This window comes from Bubalus bubalis, chromosome 16 (genome assembly GCF_019923935.1).
Source record: "Bubalus bubalis isolate 160015118507 breed Murrah chromosome 16, NDDB_SH_1, whole genome shotgun sequence".
NCBI lineage: Eukaryota > Metazoa > Chordata > Mammalia > Artiodactyla > Bovidae > Bubalus > Bubalus bubalis.
The window spans coordinates 60,840,644-60,859,961 of NC_059172.1; the positions used below are offsets into that span (position 1 = coordinate 60,840,644).

General features: G+C 48.3%; 2 protein-coding genes across 4 annotated transcripts in view; both read right to left on the reverse strand.

Annotated features, from left to right (window-relative positions):
- The window catches only part of ZBTB16 (zinc finger and BTB domain containing 16), a 208,293-nt gene that overhangs the window by 161,159 nt on the left and 27,816 nt on the right, over positions 1-19,318 (reverse strand). The window lies entirely within an intron of this gene.
- LOC102398832 (histone H2B type 1-C/E/F/G/I-like) lies at positions 15,449-16,071 on the reverse strand. The gene has a single exon (XM_006042779.4). It carries the CDS (start codon positions 15,882-15,884, stop codon positions 15,504-15,506), a length of 381 nt encoding a protein of 126 aa, XP_006042841.3. The 5' UTR covers positions 15,885-16,071; the 3' UTR covers positions 15,449-15,503.

Here is a 19,318-nt window from a genome sequence, read left to right on the forward strand (position 1 = left end):
AAAACTGTTACTTTGCCTGCCAATATGGATCAGGAAAAGGCAGGTCTGGTTTGCAGTCTGGTGACCAACCTTGACCTCAGGGAAGACAGGAATGGCAAACTCCCCTTCTGATGGCCAAATGAACTCAATCCTGCTATCAGAGTGGTGGAGAAGACTCTGGTGCCTCTAACAAGAGTGTCCCAGTGATGAGAGGAGCTATTTTTCTCTTTTGTACAGCGAGAAAAAAAGTAAGAATGAGTTAATATCCATTCAACAGGATGGCTGGCTTTCCAACGGAAACATGCTGCAGAAGCTAAATGGATGCTCTCTGTTTTAGAGGCTGGGTGAGCTGAATGCTATGATGAGATGCCTCCAGAGCCCAGGTCTTCTGATTCCCAGGCCACAAGATCTCCTACTTCGTGGCTTCCAGGAGGTCCATCAATTTCCCTGAATCTGACAATCATACCCAAAAGATTTTGGAACATGCATGCAAACCCCCACAAAAAAGCACCAATTCACTCTCTCATCCCTGCTCACCCTCCGACCTAGTATTACAGAGCGTTTTAGGAACAGGGTTGATGGCTAGCTATTCTGGGGTACTTTCTTCTCCCTTCCTGCTATGGAAAAAGACGGGTATATTAGAAGAAAAGGCTACCAAGAGATGGCCAAGTCCAGAAAGGGTGAGAAATATTCAGTCTTAGGTGAGTAGCAGGACGGAGTCCTGATATCTTTCATCAGTGGTGTCCTTCGCCAGCTAGCAGGCCATGTCAACAGGCGGGCACATGCTTGCGAGGTTCTTACAGAGCTATGCTAAACCACTCCCGAGTCTGTTTCCATCCTTTCTGCCTCCAAAGTAGGAACTCTTGTGAGGCTGAAGACGAGAACGTAGCTAGTTGCCAGTTTTCCACGCATGTTCAGCCTTAGAAGAAAATCTCAACCTCTATGTAATCCAAACGCATCCATGTAGAAGAGAGCCTCCATGGCTACAGAGGTGCTTGCTTTGGTTTCTGCTCCCTCCCCTGTTCCTCTTTGGCCAATGATCTCAAACTGGGCACCTTGACCAAAACGCTGGTCTGAGTAGGAAGGAAGGAAGATGAGACCAGAGAAGAAACTGGCACGGATAACCCACAAATTCAATTATTCAGCCCACACACAAGAAAAGAATAGCTTGTTAGATTTCTCTTTGATTCCCTGGGCTCCAAACCCACACACTGATGTCAGGGAGGGGCGCTAAATCAGCCACCGAAATGAAGCTCCTTTGTGCCGTAACACCACAGGCACCCACACCTCCCTCTGAGATAGAAAGCTCAGCACCATTCACTCCAGCGAAACCCCACTCTGTGCTGCGGCTGAGTCGGTCTTGGGCCCCAACTTGTGAAAGAAATTCAGGATGGGTTATACGTTACCTGTATCTCTACCCCACATCTCCTAAACCATCTGATAAGCGCTAGAGAAAACATCCTGTGTACAGAGCTTGAGATGCTGACACAGGGTGGGGAAGCACCAACGACAGAGGGCCGACGAGGAGTTAACCCCCCAAGAGTCAGGGGCCCACTCTTTGGAAAGTTCAGAGAAAGCAAAGGGAAGAAAGATTCCACTGGCTGTTACATGTGGTTACCAACACACAAATGCAAGCAGAGACTTCTGTGTCCCAAAGTTAAAAAAAAAAAAACCCAAACCTCTTCAGTCCTAGCAGACGGTACATGCTAAAAAAGAAATGAAAAAAAAAAAAACCTAAAAGTGTGTTTAAGCAGAATGTTCAGCCGCATCTCAGAGCTGGTACAGCCCCTGCCCTCTGAGTTCATCTCCAGGTTAAACGGTGCTTTGGACCCAGGCTGGGGGAGGAGGTCTGCTTCCCGAACCTCAATTATTTTCTGCTCCTCTTCCCTGCCTTCAACAGACAGTGTCAGTAGCTCAGTCGTGTCCGACTCTTTGTGACCCCATGGACTGCAGCCCCCCAGGCTCCTCTGTCCATGGGATTCTTCAGGCAAGAACACTGGGGTGGGTTGCCGTGACCTCCTTCAGGGGATCTTCCTGGCCCAGGGATCGAACCCGGGTCTCCTGCATTTCAGGCAGAAGAGGATCCAGCCTAAAGGCAGGAGACTACTCTCAATGACCTCAAGGCTCTCTCAGCCCCTACATTGTAACCTCATTGATTACAGCATTAGGGCTCAAAGCAGGAATAATCATCAAGGAAACGTGCTGTTTTACAGACCTCTGGTTCCAGCATCCTTGGTTCAGTCATGTTTGCATTCAAATACGGTCTTCCAGTGTTCCCAGCAGCTGAGACAGGCAAGACGTAATGGTTTGGAAGGACACTCACTTTTGATTGGATGTGGTTCCTCGGGACACACAAAACAACCTAGCTCTGGCTGACTCTACTGTCCCCACCTGACACTTGGCTGGCACTGGGGGCTATGATGAGTATCGGGGAGCATTAAAAGCTTCAAGGCCAGGGAGGAATCTGCACAGAAAGCTCCAGGATTGGCCTTTTTTCTAGAATTGCCCTAGGCTCTCCTGCCTATAAAGTTTTGTAGGCACCTAATAAATAATTAAGTGACTGTTTACCTCTTACTAAACCACACCTCAGGGATATGGGACTGATCCCAGGGCTATCTGCAAAAGGCACCGCTCTTCCTACGTATGCCAGGATCATCCCAGAAACACTGGCCCAAGCATTTCCCAACTGGTTCATTTCCAGAAAGATTGGGGTTGGGGGAGGGGTGCGGAGTAGCGAGGCGGGAGATGGGGACTGACTTATCAGGAAGAAGGAAAAATCTGAACAACTGATTCCACCCTGTCCCTGGAAGCACTCTAACTGCAGTCATGATGGATGAGGAGCATGATGACAAATGACAAACCTCTCTCCTGAAAGCCCCACAGTGAAACGCTCACCGAGGATCCCAAGCTCGGTCCATGCATAAAAAGGCAAGAGCGTGTCAGGAACGGCCGCTGAGCATCCTCAAACCCCAGGCAGATCCAAACCCAAACTTGGCTGCCAACGAAGCACCAGCACCTTACAGCTACAATAAGAAAGCCTTCCCAAAGCATTTTTTAAGGATTTTTTTTTCCCCTGGAAAGAGAAATTGCAAACCTGCAGAGCAAAGCAGCTGAGGCCCATGGCTCAGAGGCCTGTGAATGAGGACATGCAGCCGTCGGTGATGTGTTTAGTGCCAACCCCAATATACCAGACAAGACTCACGAGACCAGACACAGACCACCAAACGAAAGAGGTCCCAGGTGCGGAGGCCAAAGGCAAGGGAGCACGTCTACCCCAGGACTTTCATTCCTTGGAGCAGGGCCCAATTTCCTACCGAAGAGAAATGAAAAGCCACTGGGAAAACCTTGCCTGTTCTCTCCCCATTTGAGACACCACCAGTTCCTTTATCACCACCGTGATGGATACAAAACAGAGCCCCAGTACGTGAAAGTATCTCCATTGTGTACCATGACATCAAAAAAAAAAGAAATACAAGCAGGTCCCTGGCTCCCAATGGAGAGAAAGGAAGACAAGGGAACTAACGTTTATTGGCCCACTACAATAATAGCAAGGAGAACTACATGTGTTTTTCCATTTGATCCTCACAATAACCTTACAAGCTAGGCGACATTATCCCCATTTTACAAGAGGCTAGGAATGTGTAAGTGACGTGTCTAAGGACACACAATTTAAAAAGTGGACAAACACTCTCTCGATCTAGTCTATCTTGATTCTAAAATTTGGGCTCTTTCTACCATATCATGTTTCTCTCTTCAGTCATGCAAGACTCTGAAAACCCCTCATATAGATCTGGTTAAGTAGATGAATTACACACAGTCCTAGGAAAATATGCTTCCATAGCTCAAAAAAACAACAATGCTGAGCTGGAGGATATGGGGAGGGCTCATAACTGAGTGGATATTCTAAATCCTTTTATAGGAGGTAACTGTCCAAAATAAACACTCACCAAAAAACCCCAAAACCCAGATTGCAATGTTCCTGGCCTTAAAAGTCCCTCTGGATCTCCCGAGAAGCTTGCCATGTGACTACATCCTCATTAAAACTCCTCTAGGGTTTCTCCCCACCCCAAAGGTCCTTCTGGATTCCCAAACCAGCACTAACTTTTGTGAAGGCAGTAAACACCTGATCTTTCCAACGGAGGAATCCAACAGCCATTGTCTGGTCTCACTCTGCATTTATATCATCCCAGTCTTATAAAAGGTTAATAATTTCATAAAGCTAAAAGTGCCACCTCTCACAAAAGGATCTATCAGAAAGGTCAGAGTCACCTCAGTTCCCAGCACTGCTCAGTGATTAAAAACCCCTGGAAAACTGAAAGCACTAGAAGGGTCCTCGTTGAGTTTCCTCTCTTTCCATCAGTGGCTGAGCAAATTCAAGAGAAGAGAGGCCAGCCTGCCAACCCCCAACCCCCTCCCCCACCCTCACCGCCAAATTCGCACATATGCTCTATGACCACATCCCATTACCAGCAGGATAAAATGCTTCCTAGAATCAGTTTTGGTTTAAACACTTTTGTCATCCAGCCAAGCCAGGACTACAAAAATTAAATAAATCTCAAATATGTTCCAGCGTCCTCAGGATAAGTCACCTATCATGCCTACCATATTATTAGACACTAAAGGCAGTGGAGAAATCATTTTTTGACTTTGACACCTGGGCCTTTCAATCAGTTGCATAGGTCCAGCTTCATTCACTTTCTCCAGGTTTGAGCTGGTACTCAACTCACCAAGCCCTCCTGCCCATCACCTCCACCTAATGTTAAGCGTCACCTTGGGCTGAACACAGCAGACAGAGAGATGACTGGATAAGCCATTTACCAACCTGTGGAACACAGAAAGGAAAGCAACGCTTTGCCACTGTTGATTAAGGAGGACCTGACAATCTGGGTTAAACACACGAACAAACAAAAATCAGGGCTCAGAATATCTCCGTGTCGTTAAGAGATCATCTCGCCCGTCTTCGGGACCCCAGTGCAGGGCAGCAGCTCAGGGGTGGTGCCTCCAGGGTGCTCAATAAGGAGCTCGTGTTTCCTTTCAGATCTTTAACTCACTTTCTGGCTAAACAAAGCAGAACTGACTGTTTACGTGTGTGCATTTGAAGTCACAGAACACTAACCGGGCTGGAGACAGAAGAATGCTTCTTAGGTGTAGGGACACTAGGAGGGCGTGTGCCACTGGCAACCCAACTGCACCAACACAATACACGCTTTACACCCTGACAACCAAACGTATTTGAAATATATTTTATAACCACTGAATCCCTAAGGCAAGGACAGAAGCTGTGTCATTGGTGCTCTTTTCCAAAATGGAAGACCAAATGAAAGATCTGGACTGCTTCCCTACTCTCTCCAAAGCTGACCCCTTACCCTAACACACGCACGCACACACACACACTCACACACACACACACACTTTCACTCACTTGAGTTGACAATGCACAGCTCCAAGAACCATTAACTCACCAGCAGGCTGGGTCACAAGACAATAGCATTATCCATTAGTTAAAATACAACCCCACTGGAGACTGAGATTAAAATGCTTATTTACTGTCGGCCACAGATATGTTTCTTGTTGCATTTTCCTCTTATTGTTGGAAAAGCATTTATCAGAGAGGATCAGGAGTCTGGAGGGAACGGAACTGGTGTGAGCCAGGTACCCGGAGAAGAGATAATCTAAACAACACCTACACTTCCTTATTATAAGCTACACTCCTTCTTTTAACTGACCACATCATAAACATTCTAAAATATATTTATGATCTACATGTTCAGGGGGTCAGAGTTATCTACCTCCCTTCTTCAACGGGGGGAAGAAAAAAGTAGCCTGTGAGACCACTGTTTAGAAGGGCAATTCCATACTTAGAAAAACTAAAATCAATATCTGTTGTCGCACTTCTCTCTCCCCCTCAGTAAGATCGTGGTTGTTTTAGGAGGATACAAGCTTCTGAAATGCAGCCTTAACAAACAAAACATTGCTCAACTGTTCCAGAGGCAGGTGTCATAAACAAGCAGCCACATGGCAAACATATTGATTTCCCAGTCCTTATCTCACGGCAACCAGTGCTCAGTTACCAGGCTTCTTTAATATGTAATTTACTGCAGGGGAAGGACAGCAGGGCCCAGGATGTCTGAAATATTTACTGGAGAATTCGGCGGTGGCATGGAGGCTTCCCACAAGGGGTGGCGACATGCAAGCAACTATGAAACCTGGCTTGAAAACCACAGTTGATCAGTTTCCAAACTGTTGAACGAAAAGGCTTGACCTCACCCCTCTCGTCCTAGCCAACAACCCATGACTCTGGCACCATTGATCTTCATCAACTATGTTCAGGCTCTGAAAACCTAGCTTCCCGCCGCTGTTATTTACATACGGACGTTTAATTTCTGCCAAAACACTACAAATAAATTACCTTTTATCTGTTACATGGGTTATACTGGACCCTTCACTTGCTTCACAGCCCACCTGACTCAAGACAAAAATAAAGAGGACCCCGGCAGGGTGCGGATTTCAAAAGCTCCCATGCCTCGTGAGAGTGTCGGAGTTGGGTTTTTTTTTTTCCCCCTTTTAATTTAAGTCAGACTTCTTACATATCCCAAGCTGCAAAGCACCAAAAAAGATCCAACGCTAATTAAAAGCAATCAATGTATGGTTACATTAAGTGGGAAAGCAGTTCTGTGTCTGGCGTTAAAGGTTGTAGGTTTAAAATAAACCTAGAAATGCCAAAGTTAAGCATTTTCAGATCAGCGCCAAGGCGCCCACACGCCTGGTACTATATATACGGCGAGCCCCATACCTACACATGCTGCCCATTAAACCCTCAGACGCACAGAACGAGGCTGCTGGCTGCAACGCCACCACGGGGTAGAGGAAACTTCCATTTCCAGAACTGATATTTTCATCTTGAGATGCTAACTTATTTGGGCATAGATTTTTTTCACTGTGAATTTCCTTAGGAGTTTTAAATCTTTCATTTAACTAAAAATCCAACTAAGAGGAGCTGAAAAGTTTCTGCTCAGAAGCTCACAAAAATCTCTGGCTATGTCTGCAACCCTTGGCGGGGGACGAGACTCACCACAGATGGGGAACAGAAAGCTTCTAAAAACCTGGCCACACAGGTACAAAGTCAAAAAGCATAAACACCTCTTCCACAATTTTCAGAAATTTTGCAAACCCAGAATGAATTTCCTTCCTCACTGAAACCTCCCTGTGTTTGTAAAACCACAGACATTTTTAAAAATTATTGACGTAGAATAAAAATCAGGGGGGGGGATTTTCCTCAGCCTTCTCTCTGGGAAGAGGTCAACCAGAGAAAGTATCAGAGCCAAAAAGGGGAGACTTTTCTAGAACCACATGAGTAATAACAACACAGAGCCTCAGCAAGTAATCATACCACCTGAGAGGTAGATGAAAGCATTTTATCCTGCTGATAAACAATACTGATGGTTTAAGGGTGCCAGGCTACTGGCTGATAATCAGCACTATATCTAGGTAACTGTTTCTTTAACATTTAGCAGAGGGCTTTTAACAGTATGATAACCTAAGTGTTTTCCAAGAAATTTTGTTTCAAAAGCCAGGTATCGGAATTAATGTAATTTTTTATCATGGTAAATCAGACATTACATTAAAATGTACTATTTTAGCTATTTTTAAGTGCATACATCAGTGGCACTAAGTGCATGCAACCACCACCATCATCCATCCACAGAATGTTTTCATCATTCCAAACGGAAACTCTGTCCCCATTAAACACTAACTCCCTATTCCTACCCCCACCAGCCCCGGTAACCTCTATTCTACTTTCTGTCTCTACAAATGTGCTTCTTATAAACCTAGATACTTATAGAAATGGAACCACACAAGACTTACCTTTTATGTCTGACTTATTTCATGTAGAATAATGTCTTCAAGGATCAGCCATGCTACATCAAGTGTATGTGTCAGGACTTCCTTCCTTTTTAAGGCTGAATAATATTCCACTGAATGTATTTACCACATTTTTATCTATCGATTCATCTGTCAATGGACACTTCCACTCTTTTGTTATTGTGAATAATGCTGCAACTAACGTGGGTGTACCAGTTATCTGTTTAAGTCCCTGCTTGCCATTCTTTTGGGTTCATACCCAGAAATGGAACTGCTCATGAAACACATTTTTGTTCCCTTAAAAGGAATCTGTTGTTTGTGTTTTGGTCTCCAACACCTTCATCAGAACCAAAAAAAAAAAAAAAGTCAGAATCAATTTGGAAAACTGCAGTCAACAATGTTGCTAAAGCAGAAGGCCATGCAGAGAGTGCCTCTGAGGTTACAAAAGTGCCAGTGAAGTGTGACTCCGGCCACAAACTGGGAGCTGCAGCTGAAACCCTTCACTTCCTCGCTTGAGGGGTAAGAGTTTCACGTTCAACACCAGAAGTGCACCTGAATAGAGGGAGGATTTGTAGGGTACGAGGATTGTAGCTCAACGCTTAATGAATGATCTGAATATGCCATTACTGCCTGGCACCTTTATGAGGTAACAGTGTTAAAAACTCAGGCATATTTTTCTGACATGACCTTATTTAAACCTGCTGGAGACTTACTGTACTAAGCAGCATGTGAAAACTAGCATGCTGACATTTCAGGTCATGCAAACATGCAGGAGACTTCCGAGGTCTGTTCTCTCATCTCCTAACAGCTTAATAACTTAAAATGCCAAGGTAAAAAATTACATGTATATCTTTTAGGATACACATGTTTAGAGGTCTATCTCACCACAAATCAAAAAATCATAGACAATCCAAACTCTCCAAATTAATGAAAACCCGGACATTAGCTTTCCACCATCCAAAGCCTGGCAACATATTTCAGCTCCACTAGAGATAAAATGAGAGCAAGAGAAAAGGCAATTTTAGGTTCATCCAAGGGAAGTCGCAGCTTTAATATTAAAATGGCCCTGGGATGTTCAGACTATGAGGAATTTACTTTTTCATAGAACAAACTTTTCTTTTAAACTCCTTTTTTTTTTTTAAAATACAGTGTCTTAAGTAGATCTTTTGGAATTTACAAGATAAATACTGGTAATTTGATTCTTATCTTCTCTAAATCCAATTCTAAGCCAATTTTGTGTAAAGGACACTAATTATAGCCTACAGGGAGAGAAAAGGTAACCTATCAGAGCGAATACATTTGAAACATTTAAAAGGCTATGGGACCCTGAAAAGTTAAATAGATTTCAAATCTATCGGAGTAAGAATAACAACTAGTTAAATGGAAATTATTCTCAGGCCCTGGTCTACTTACCATGGGCCCTTCAGAGTCTTGTCAATACAGCACCCAAGGGCGCTCAGGCTAAAGGGACCTAGGGTTACCCTACCACTGGCCTAGGCCTGGCAGTGGCTTTTTAAAGACCCAACCTTGATGAGCAACACTACAAGAAAAGAGCAAATCGGATCTTCCTGCAAAGGGCTGAACTCTGCCTTGCTAACGGGTCTCCCCCTCCCAGCTCCATATCCATGCCGAAGAAACTGGTTGCATAAGCTGCTGTGCTTTTCCAAACTCAACCCCACATACGGCAACGCCAGGGACTGGGGGCTGTGTGCATGCGCATGGCCACTCCTACCCCTTCCCGTTGTTTTTCTTGGCCTTGATCACCAGAGACAGTCATGCTACGAGGATGCCATAAACCCCACTTGACGTTTCTGGCAGCTTTAAGGACACCAGGACGGGCAGAGAGGCCCCCGGCCCCCGTGGAGTTGAGCCGCAGCAGCTCGCAGCCTGGTGCAGTAGCTGTAGGGCCCTGACTGGCTCTGGGCTGAAGGAACCCAGACGGGTGGAGGGATCAGTGAAACCCTCGGGAGGCCTTGGCTTTGGGAAACTCTGGCTCCCGCTCACTGACACTCAATGGGCTGATGGCTCGAAACATCTCACTAGAATAGCTTTCATTTCAGGACCCCTCCAAGCACAGAAGCCTCCGTGGACCAGCAGCCTTGCATACCCGACTGAGGGCTGACCAGATGCGAACCCACCCCATCCCACCCAAGGGAAAAGGGACACCTTCTCTAACTCATAGAAAATCACTGTGTGGAGTGCTGGCAGCCAAGTTTGAGACCACACAGAAACTTCCTGAGCAGCAGTGACTCTCAGGAGGCCCCTTTCCATTGTCTGCACACCCAAGTTCCCCCTCTGACTCCCAGAAGCCGGGTACCCAATCGGTCACAACACTGCAGTTCATGGGGTGGCCTGTGCCCTCACCAACCGTAAAGGAAACTAAACCTTTCTGAGCGGCCTGTGTGAATGAACCAACATCTCAGACTACTGGTGGACTAATCAGGCATGCTCTCCTGAAAAGTCCAAAAATATACTTTTAAGGGCCGATGTGGAAGAATTTAACCAGACAAGGGCTTCAAGTCTGAATCAATGACATCATCACTATTTCAAATGCAGCAAGACAGAGGGAAAAAGTGTCTCTTGACAACGCAAGAATCATCCAGAACCATTCCTCATGTATGACAGATAGTCCCAAAGAGCTAGTGTGAGGCCTTTTTTATAAACCATCTAGAAAACAGACGTGGGTTAAGTGGGAGAAATAAGGTTCTCCATGTTTCTTACAAATTAGTCCCTCAGAGAAGCCAGGCAGCAGAGAAATCAGTGCTGGCTAAGAAGGAAAACCCCCTTGGCTGTGTCTTTCCAATCTTTTTCTCCTTTCAGCTGGACAGGACGTAGAAATGGCCTGAAGGGTGAACACACAGTAAGGAGATTTTCTGAGGCTCTTTATAAGTGTATTAAGGCTCCACCACCCTTCTCCGGGCCTTTTGCACACTCCCTCGAGGTGTCTTCTTGCTTCTGCTTGTGGCTGTTTATTAACTGCCTCTTGGGAAGATGGGCGAGAACATGAGGGGGTTGCCCCCAAAAGAGAAGCCGGGGTGGTACGTGTAAGGGGGCAGGGAGGTGCAGAAAACAAAAGCTGAGAGGGAGATGGCCCCTCTGTAGCTGGGGAATACCAGCTTCCCCAACTGCACGACCACCCAGGGCTTCCAAATGTCCCGAGGCTCTCTAAACAGGCTTGAATTTAGCCATTCTGTGCCACTGCTAATCTGTGGCCCTGATTTTTGGTTCTGGACATTCAAAGATAGAATTAAAGGGCAAAGGCAAAGACACCTGAGGCTTCCACACCTATCTGCACTCAACCACTGGAGTTACAGCAGGTCAATGAGGAAAACACTGTCGGGCTTCCAGGATTTACAATGCACAGTAGGTACTTGTGGTTTTTTTTATCTCCTTTTAACAGGTAATTTTGGGGTGGGGTGTGGCATGGGTGTGCTTTCATCTGTTCCACAATCTCGAACCTTAACATTTTGAATGTTCTTCTGGAAAACTTCTCTTCCCTTGATCAAGTAACGCAGACCAGAGGGTGACAAGGATAAAGAACCCCAAGAGCCAGGGAGGATGCAAGGAAGGCTGGGGTCACTACAAAGTGGGGTCCCCAACCTGGCTCCTCAGACTGAGAAAGGGACTGTGGCTGGTTAGTTTGAAAGAAAAGAACCCTATGTGAGCCAACCCCACGTGTTATCTGACCCAGAGGTTACAACAGTCCTATATATCAGGCAGATGCTATCACTGCCCCCATTTTATAGATGGGATTAACGAGGGGAGGCAAAATCAGGAAACGGCAGCTACAAGAATACAAGAGCTCATGGAAGTTGACTCGCTGCCCATGAAATTGCTCTTTGCAGAGAGGAGAGTGGGGGAGGAGACTGGGGTGCCCGCTACACTTTACTCCCAACCATAGCTCCTGTGAGACCAGGGGCCCACTAGGAGAAACCCTGAGGAGAAAGGAAGGCTTTCCTCCAATAAAATCGAGAGGATCAAGATGTGCAGTGCCCGCCCCTGCCCCCACCCCTAGACTGCAGAATTAGCCCTAAGGAGCAGCCCAGAGCTGTCTCCACACACACAGGCTCAGAATCCCAGCGGCGACCCTCGCCCTCTCGCCCTCGGCCAGCCCAGGCCAAACTGCTGGTGACAAAAATCCCTTCAGAGCTCCGGGTGCCCCCACCTTTTGTAGCAAGCCCTGGAAGGCCTGAGTGCACAAACACAGCGCCCTTTCACGGCAGCCTCTCGGGGCTCCCGTTTCACTGGGGCCGTGAAAGAGAGTACTGTAAATAAAAGAGGCCTGGCTGACCTGTCCCAGCCCCGGCCCTCCGGCTCCTCGACTGTAACAGAGCTGCCGGTCAGCAGAGCCTCAGGGGCGCTGCACAGCCCCACACCCACTGGGTACCATGGGGCAGGAAGACCCTGGCTGGTCTGGGGGTGTCAGGGAGGAGGGGTGCACGGGCCTGGCCAGTCTCAGTGACTTGGAGGCATTTAAGCACGTGTTTCAATGGCTGCAGGAAGATCAGCTCAGAACACCAGTGCATGACTGGTTGAGGAGAGGGGGGAGGGGAGGCCATTTGGTTTTGTTCTCTTTGTCCAGTCAACTGGACAAAAGCAAGGAGAAGGGGAGTGGGCGGAGAGACTGGAGTCCACCCTGATCACAGCCACAGGACACCATCCCCGGGAAGCTAAAGAAGCAGAAAGGAACCAACCGTATCACACTGGGTACAGTTACATAATTACAAGAAAACATCAAGCAAAGAAAGGTAAGATAAGATTAGGAAAAAGGAAAAAGGCACAAGGAAGTACAGAAGTAGCAACCCAACTCTCATCCCCAGAAACAGAGGCCAAACCCCACACGGGAGACGCTCAGCCCAGAGCTGGTCAGCAAGGCAGTGATGGAAGTTGGCACAAACAGGCTAGGAGAATTCACATCTATTGGCTATTTGACGGAGCTTAGGGAAAGACGCGAGAATATGATGAAAGGTTCTCTATTAAATGCCTGTAGCTTGTCTTCTCTGCAGCCAGGTAGGAGGACAAAGATGTAAGGACCTTTAAACACCCCATGACACCCACTGTAATTTCCACTAACTCCACCTTGGGAGGGAGCGGGGGATAAAATCAGAAACTTGGAGGACAAAACAAACAAGCAGAAACAACAAAGTCAGATACATTTTGCTTAAACTTCCCACAAAGATAAAATGCTGCAGGGGAAAAAAAAAAAAGGCAGAAAGAATCTGAGAGTTTGGTAGAAATATTAGTTATCTTACGAGAAAAGGGCATTAGTTATCTTACAAGAAAGGGCAGACAGCCATAGGGCATACACCCCTATCTTGGCCAGGAAAGCCAAGGTCTCAGACCTTTCTTACTGACAGCCCGGGGCTGGTCCACACGGCATCTAAGAAAATGAAGAAGTCCTTTTTTAAGTTTGCCAATGAGCTTCCCAGGATGGAGGGATCATAAAGCCTGAGTCTCTAAGCCATGGACAGGGAAGTTCTTACCCAGACCTCAGACAAGCCCCAGACAAGGCCTCAACCACACAGGCTCTCCAAAACTACCTTCTGACCACCGGAAAGTCCAGGCATTTCTGTGATGTGGGGCTGGCGGACAGGAGCCTGGGAGCTCTCTGGCTAGGCCACGCTTCCCTCCTTCGCTTCCCAAACCACCAACAGCCTCCCAGGGCCAGCGAGGCAAGGCCTCAACTCAGAGAAACCCCAAAGTTCAAGAGGCCACCCTGTCTTCCCACCCACTCTTTGCCTCAGGCCCCTAGAAATAAAGCAAGGGCATTCTTCCTGGCCCTCTCAGGCATCGAATGACAAGAATGGCTTCACCCCACAGAAAATATACCTCACCAGGGAGACAGTACCTCATCCACAACCATCCACAGCATGTCACGGCAGGGGACGGAAGAGAAGATCGGAGGGAGCCATGCTGAATGACCTAAGGGCACTCCATCACGCTGGGCCTTCAGGTACCTGCCCGTGAAATGGGCACGAGACTATCGGCACCGCTTTTCAGGCCCGAAGGCCACGAGCTGAACTAGATCATCTCTTTGTGTCCCTTCCAGATCTAAGATCTTGATTACAGGAACAATCTCAGCAGCAAACAAGAGCCGCCAAGTGACCCAGAATCAGCCATTTCCTGCCCTGAGCCTGGCCGGATGCCCCAGGGAGGCTGCGAGTGGAGTTAGAGACCTGCACCTGCCATCCGGGTGCCTATAAAACCCGTGGACCTTTACAATGCAAACACTTTGGGACTTACTTGCCAAGTCGAAAAGGACAGAAAAGGGAAGGAGCCGTCCAGCCGCCCTGCCCCTCTCATCTCGAGATCTAGCTCATACCTACACCAGGTTCGCCAGGCCAGCAGAGAACACACAGCACTCTGGCAAACTCAGGTGCAAAAGGATGATTCCCCACTGAGCCCTTCAGGACAGGAGCCAGATGGTGCCCCCTCTGCCTCCTCACCAGCTAGCTCAACGGCCTCTGCCTCTCCCCGTCTATGCCTGGTCTGGAACAGGGACGATTTCTAGTGACCAAGAGCAGGCTGATCCCTACCCCTAGGTCTTGGGGATCAGAGGCGCCCTCTACAACTCAACCCACTGAACACATCACAGGTAACCACCCTGTGCCAGGCTGGGCACTGGGAGTAAGAAAAGCCAAAGTCTCAGCTCTCTTACTGGAGCGATGGTATGGAATTCAGTGCAGTGGTACCAGCGTGCTCACCAGGTGAGCAGGTGCAGATGAGAAGTCCTTATATGAGTCCTTCCCTTCAGGATCAGCCCCTTCCAGGTTCCCTTAACCCACAGGGAATCCCCAGCGGAACCAGCGAATGTCCACCCCCTGGGCCCTGCCACCCCTCCCAGCAAAGCTCTCCCTGACACCTTTGCTCCTAGGATTGCTGCTCACTGGAATGTGGATCTCCTCTGGGGTGCTGGAGGGTGAGGGAAGAGGAGGATCCAGTTGCAGGGGCTCGTGGCTCTTGGCCCCGGGGGCCTGCTCATTGTCACCTCGTGGGTAAAGGCAGGCAGTTGTATACTGTCTGCCTGCGCTTACGCAACAAGGCACTGTATCCACATTCCCAGCCACCTCCCTCCTTCACACAGCGTTCGCACACCCCAGCCCTTGCTGCTGCCTGGCCGATTCCTGCCGTAATAAAGATGCCAATTAGGACAAATTTGGCACCGATCAAAAAAGGGGTGGGGGAAAGCAGACAGAAAAAAGAAAAGATAAAAGAAAAAGCTCCAAGCAAAGATAGTTCTGCTTCGACAGTCCCCAAGCCTGGGCCCACTTTCTGGGTTTTCTTTTTACTACCAGCTTTGCCTTGATGGCTCACCATTAGGTGCTGTTGTGATTGTTCAGTCACTAAATCGTGTCCAACTCTGTGAGCTCATGGGCTGCAGCATGCCAGGCTCCTCGGTCCTCCTCTGTCTCCCGGAGTTTGTTCAAATTCATGTCCATTGAGTGATGGACATGCTATTTAACTATCTCTAACTCCTATGGTTTTTCCAGTAGTCATGTATGGATGTGAAAGTGAAAGTGAAGTCGCTCAGTCGTGTCCGACTCTTAGCAACCCCATGGACTACAGCCCACCAGGCCCTCCGTCCATGGGATTTTCTAGGCAAGAGTACTGGAGTGGGGTGCCACTGTCTTCTCCGTTAACAGCGGCTAGGCATATTACATTTACTTGGAGCTGGTATACTTGGTGACAGCCTTAGTGCCCTCAGACACGGTGTGCTTGGCCAGCTCCCCAGGCAGCAGCAAGCGCACGGCGGTCTGGATCTCCTTGGATGTGATAGTCGAGCGCTTGTTGTAATGCGCCAGGCGCGATGCCCCGCCAGCGATGCGCTCGAAAATGTCGTTGACGAAGGAGTTCATGATTCCCATGGCCTTGGACGAGATGCCGGTGTCCAGATGGACTTGCTTCAGCACCTTGTACACGTACACGGAGCAGCTCTCCTTGCGGCTGCGCTTGCGCTTCTTGCCATCCTTCTTCTGGGCCTTGGTCACAGCTTTTTTAGAGCCCTTTTTAGGGGCAGGAGCAGACTTAGCCGGTTCAGGCATGTCTATAATGACAACACCCAACAACACAGAAAGATCTTGAAAAAATCTTCAAGGTCTTTCAAGTGGATGTGAGAGTTGGACTATAAAGAAAGCTGAGCACCAAAGAATTGATGCTTTTGAACTGTGGTGTTGGAGAAGACTCTTGAGAGTCCCTTGGACAGCAAGGAGATCCAACCAGTCCATTCTAAAGGAGATCAGTCCTGAATATTCATTGGAAGGACTGATGGTGAAGCTGAAGCTCCAATACTTTGGCCACCTGATGCAAAGAACTGACTCATTTGAAAAGACTCTGATGCTGGGAAAGATTGAAGGCAGGAGGAGAAGGGGACGACAGAGGATGAGATGGTTGGATGGCATCACTGACTCAGTGGACATGAGTTTGAGTAAGCTCTGGGAGTTGGCAATGGACAGGGAAGCCTAGCATGCTGCAGTCCATGGGGTCGCAACGAGTCAGACATGACTGAGCGACTGAACTGAACTGAAATAAACCCTTAGTACTACACTGCAGATATTCAGAAAGCTCAGCCCACCCATTTCATAATAATGCCACCATCCATCAGACAACCTCCAGTTCACTATGCAACAAGATTCGTTGAACACTTACAATATCCAGGGCATGGTACTGGACTTGGGGGAAAGAGGAGAGGAGGAGGGATGGCTATGGAACTGAAGAGCACCCAGATGGTACTCAGAAAGGGTGTCAGAGGGAAGAAATGAACAGAAGTGGCAATAATAAGCATCAAGTTTTACCTATACCCCTTTGCATGGGAGGTTTCCGAGGGCATCTTATTTCCCACTGGCAGCCAAGGGGAGGATGCACCAAGAAAGGCTGGGAGGAGATAGATTTTGTGATTGAACTTGAAATCTCTGGCCCTGCTGTGATGAGTAGAGAAGTTACAGCAGTTGAAGGAACAAGTCTGATGCAATAGTAACATGTACTGAGCCTCCATGTGCTGGATGATGGGCTAAAAGGTTATAACTCAGACATGAAAAACATGGTCCCTCCGCTTGAGGGGCATATATCCTAAGGCACGTGCTGAGAAAGGGAAGAAGCATAGAAACGTAGCTGGAATCTAGGATCCCTGATGGCTCTGAACACCAAGCTAAGAATTCTCCAGTTGCTTCAGAAAGAGGTAATGGCCACTGTGGGTTTTGAGCAGGGCAGCAGCATGCTCAGAGCCCTGGTCGGGAGGATGTGGTGATAAGCCACGGTCAGGGGCACTGCAGGAAGGCCGGTTGGGAGGCTGGTATATCTATCCGATCGAGAGGGAGGAGATGAGCCAGAGAGGCAAAGGGAAGGCAGAGGACACGGACAATGCCACAGTCTGAAGAAGGGGGCAGAGCCTCTGGCAGAACTTGAGGACACAGAGGAGAAGATCCCAGAGGGGCAGTGCTGAACTCAGCCTGTGCACACCAAGTTCTAGTTTCTGGCAGGACTGGTGTACCTGGCAGGCAGCTAGAAAGGCATGTGTGCAACACAGGGAAGACAAAAATACCAGCGACAGAGATCTGGAAGTCTTCCACAGAGATCAGACCACAGAAACCATGAGATGGCCAAGGAGGAGACTGGAAAGAGGAGCAGCAGCAGGGACATCATCTCAGGGCCACCTTCAGCCACCACGGACACACAGTGACAGCCCCCATCCGCCTCTGCTGTGAAGAGGAGACGCTACCAGCACTTGGCAGACAAGGAAGCAGGCCATGGGGACCAAAGTGTCTGCCCCTCAGCAAGAGGCAAAGACATGTAGAAAACAGATAACCAACAAGGACCTACCATACACCACAGGGAACTGTATTCAATATCACGTAACAATCTACAACTGGAAAGAATCTGAAAAAGAAGTGTGTGTGTGTGTGTGTGTGTGTGTAACTGAATTACTTTGCTGTACGCCTGAAAGTAACACAATACTGTATATCAACCACACTTCAGTTTTCTCAAAAAAAATTTTTTTAATAAAAAAGTTCACCAATGAAGATTTTAAATAAAGGCAAGCAGAGATCCTGCAGAAGTCACGTAGTAGATCACACTGCCTCTAGGGAGGGAGCTTCAGGAATCTTGAGGCGGATGGGCAGGGGGGCTGATGTTACGGAGTCCAGGAAGGTACACTGCTTTCGAGAACTAGGAGGTCACAGGCAGCCTTTGAAATAAGAGCATCAGCACAGTCACCCTGATGAAGGCTGGATGGAGATAAACCAAGGAGCATCCTGGGGCAGGAGAACCTAAGTCCAAAGCTGAGGAGAGGGAACCTGGAAGCCCAAGTATTTCTGCAACAGCACCTGGGACTTCCGTGGTAGCACAGTGGACAAGAATCCACCTGTCAAAGCAGGGGACGTGAGTTTGACCCCTGGTGCAGGAAGATTCCACGTGCTGAGAAGCAACTGAGCTGGTGAGCCTCACCTACTGAAGCCCCCCCGCACTCACAGCCCAGGCTCCACAAGAGAAGCCCACGCACCACAACCAAGAGTAGCCCCCTGCTCACCCCAACTAGAGAAAAGCCCCCGAGCAGCAACAAAGACCCAGTGTGACCAAAAATAAATAAATAAAATTATTTCTTAAAAACCCCAGCACCCACCCCCGTGGGTGGTTGTGAGGATGAAGTATATTCACGCTCATGAAGGGCTTACTCCAGAGCAGGTGCCCACTTAGCTGTAATTTATGGAATCACTGCCACATGTTCAGCAAGGCATCAGGTAGTTGAGGGACAGAGGATGGATAAACCACCATCACCGCCCTCACAGAACCTGTGCGGTAGCTGGGGAGACGAAACGCGAGCCCAAACAGCCTGGTAAGAAGGCCGTGGAGCTTATCCTGAAATGGTGTATATTTAGAAACGCTTAGAAACACTTGTCCAGGCAAGCTGGGGGGGTGGGTGAGAAGGAGCTTCCACAGAGGCCTGGGTCAGAGACCACAGAGAAAGAGGACAACTCAGGTCTGGCGGGGGTGGGGGTGGGGGTGGGGGAATAGAAAACGCCCCAAACAAAAGCACTTTCATTCCAAACCCTGCTCTCCTGGAAGGCCCAGGGCTGAGTTTGAGCTGCTGTGTCATGTTTGCCAAGAGTAGAGATTGAATGTGAGAAAGGACAGGTGTGCGCCAGGTCTAAGGGGGCCCATTCAGTGTCGCTGACCAGGCGGCTCCATGAGGCAGTGAGTGTCGCTCAGTTGTGTCCGACTCTTTGCAATCCCATGGACTGTAGCCGGCCAGGCCCCTCTGTCCATGGGACCCTCCATGCAAGAATACTGGAGTGTGTAGCTATTCCCTTCTCCAGGTGATCTTCCTGACCCAGGGATTGAGCCCAGATCTCCTAAATTGCAGGCAGATTCTTAACTGTCTGAGCCACCAGGGAAGCCCCAAAGAGACAGTTCTCTCTCCCAAAGTGGGGTGTGGACTGTGGGAAGGAGTTAGGATGGGAAAGAACTTTGGGGGAAAGCCAGC

What these genes read in the sequence shown, in the direction of transcription:
- LOC102398832 (XM_006042779.4), bottom strand. Translation starts at nt 15,884, where the DNA reads ATGCCTGAACCGGCTAAGTCTGCTCCTGCCCCTAAAAAGGGCTCTAAA.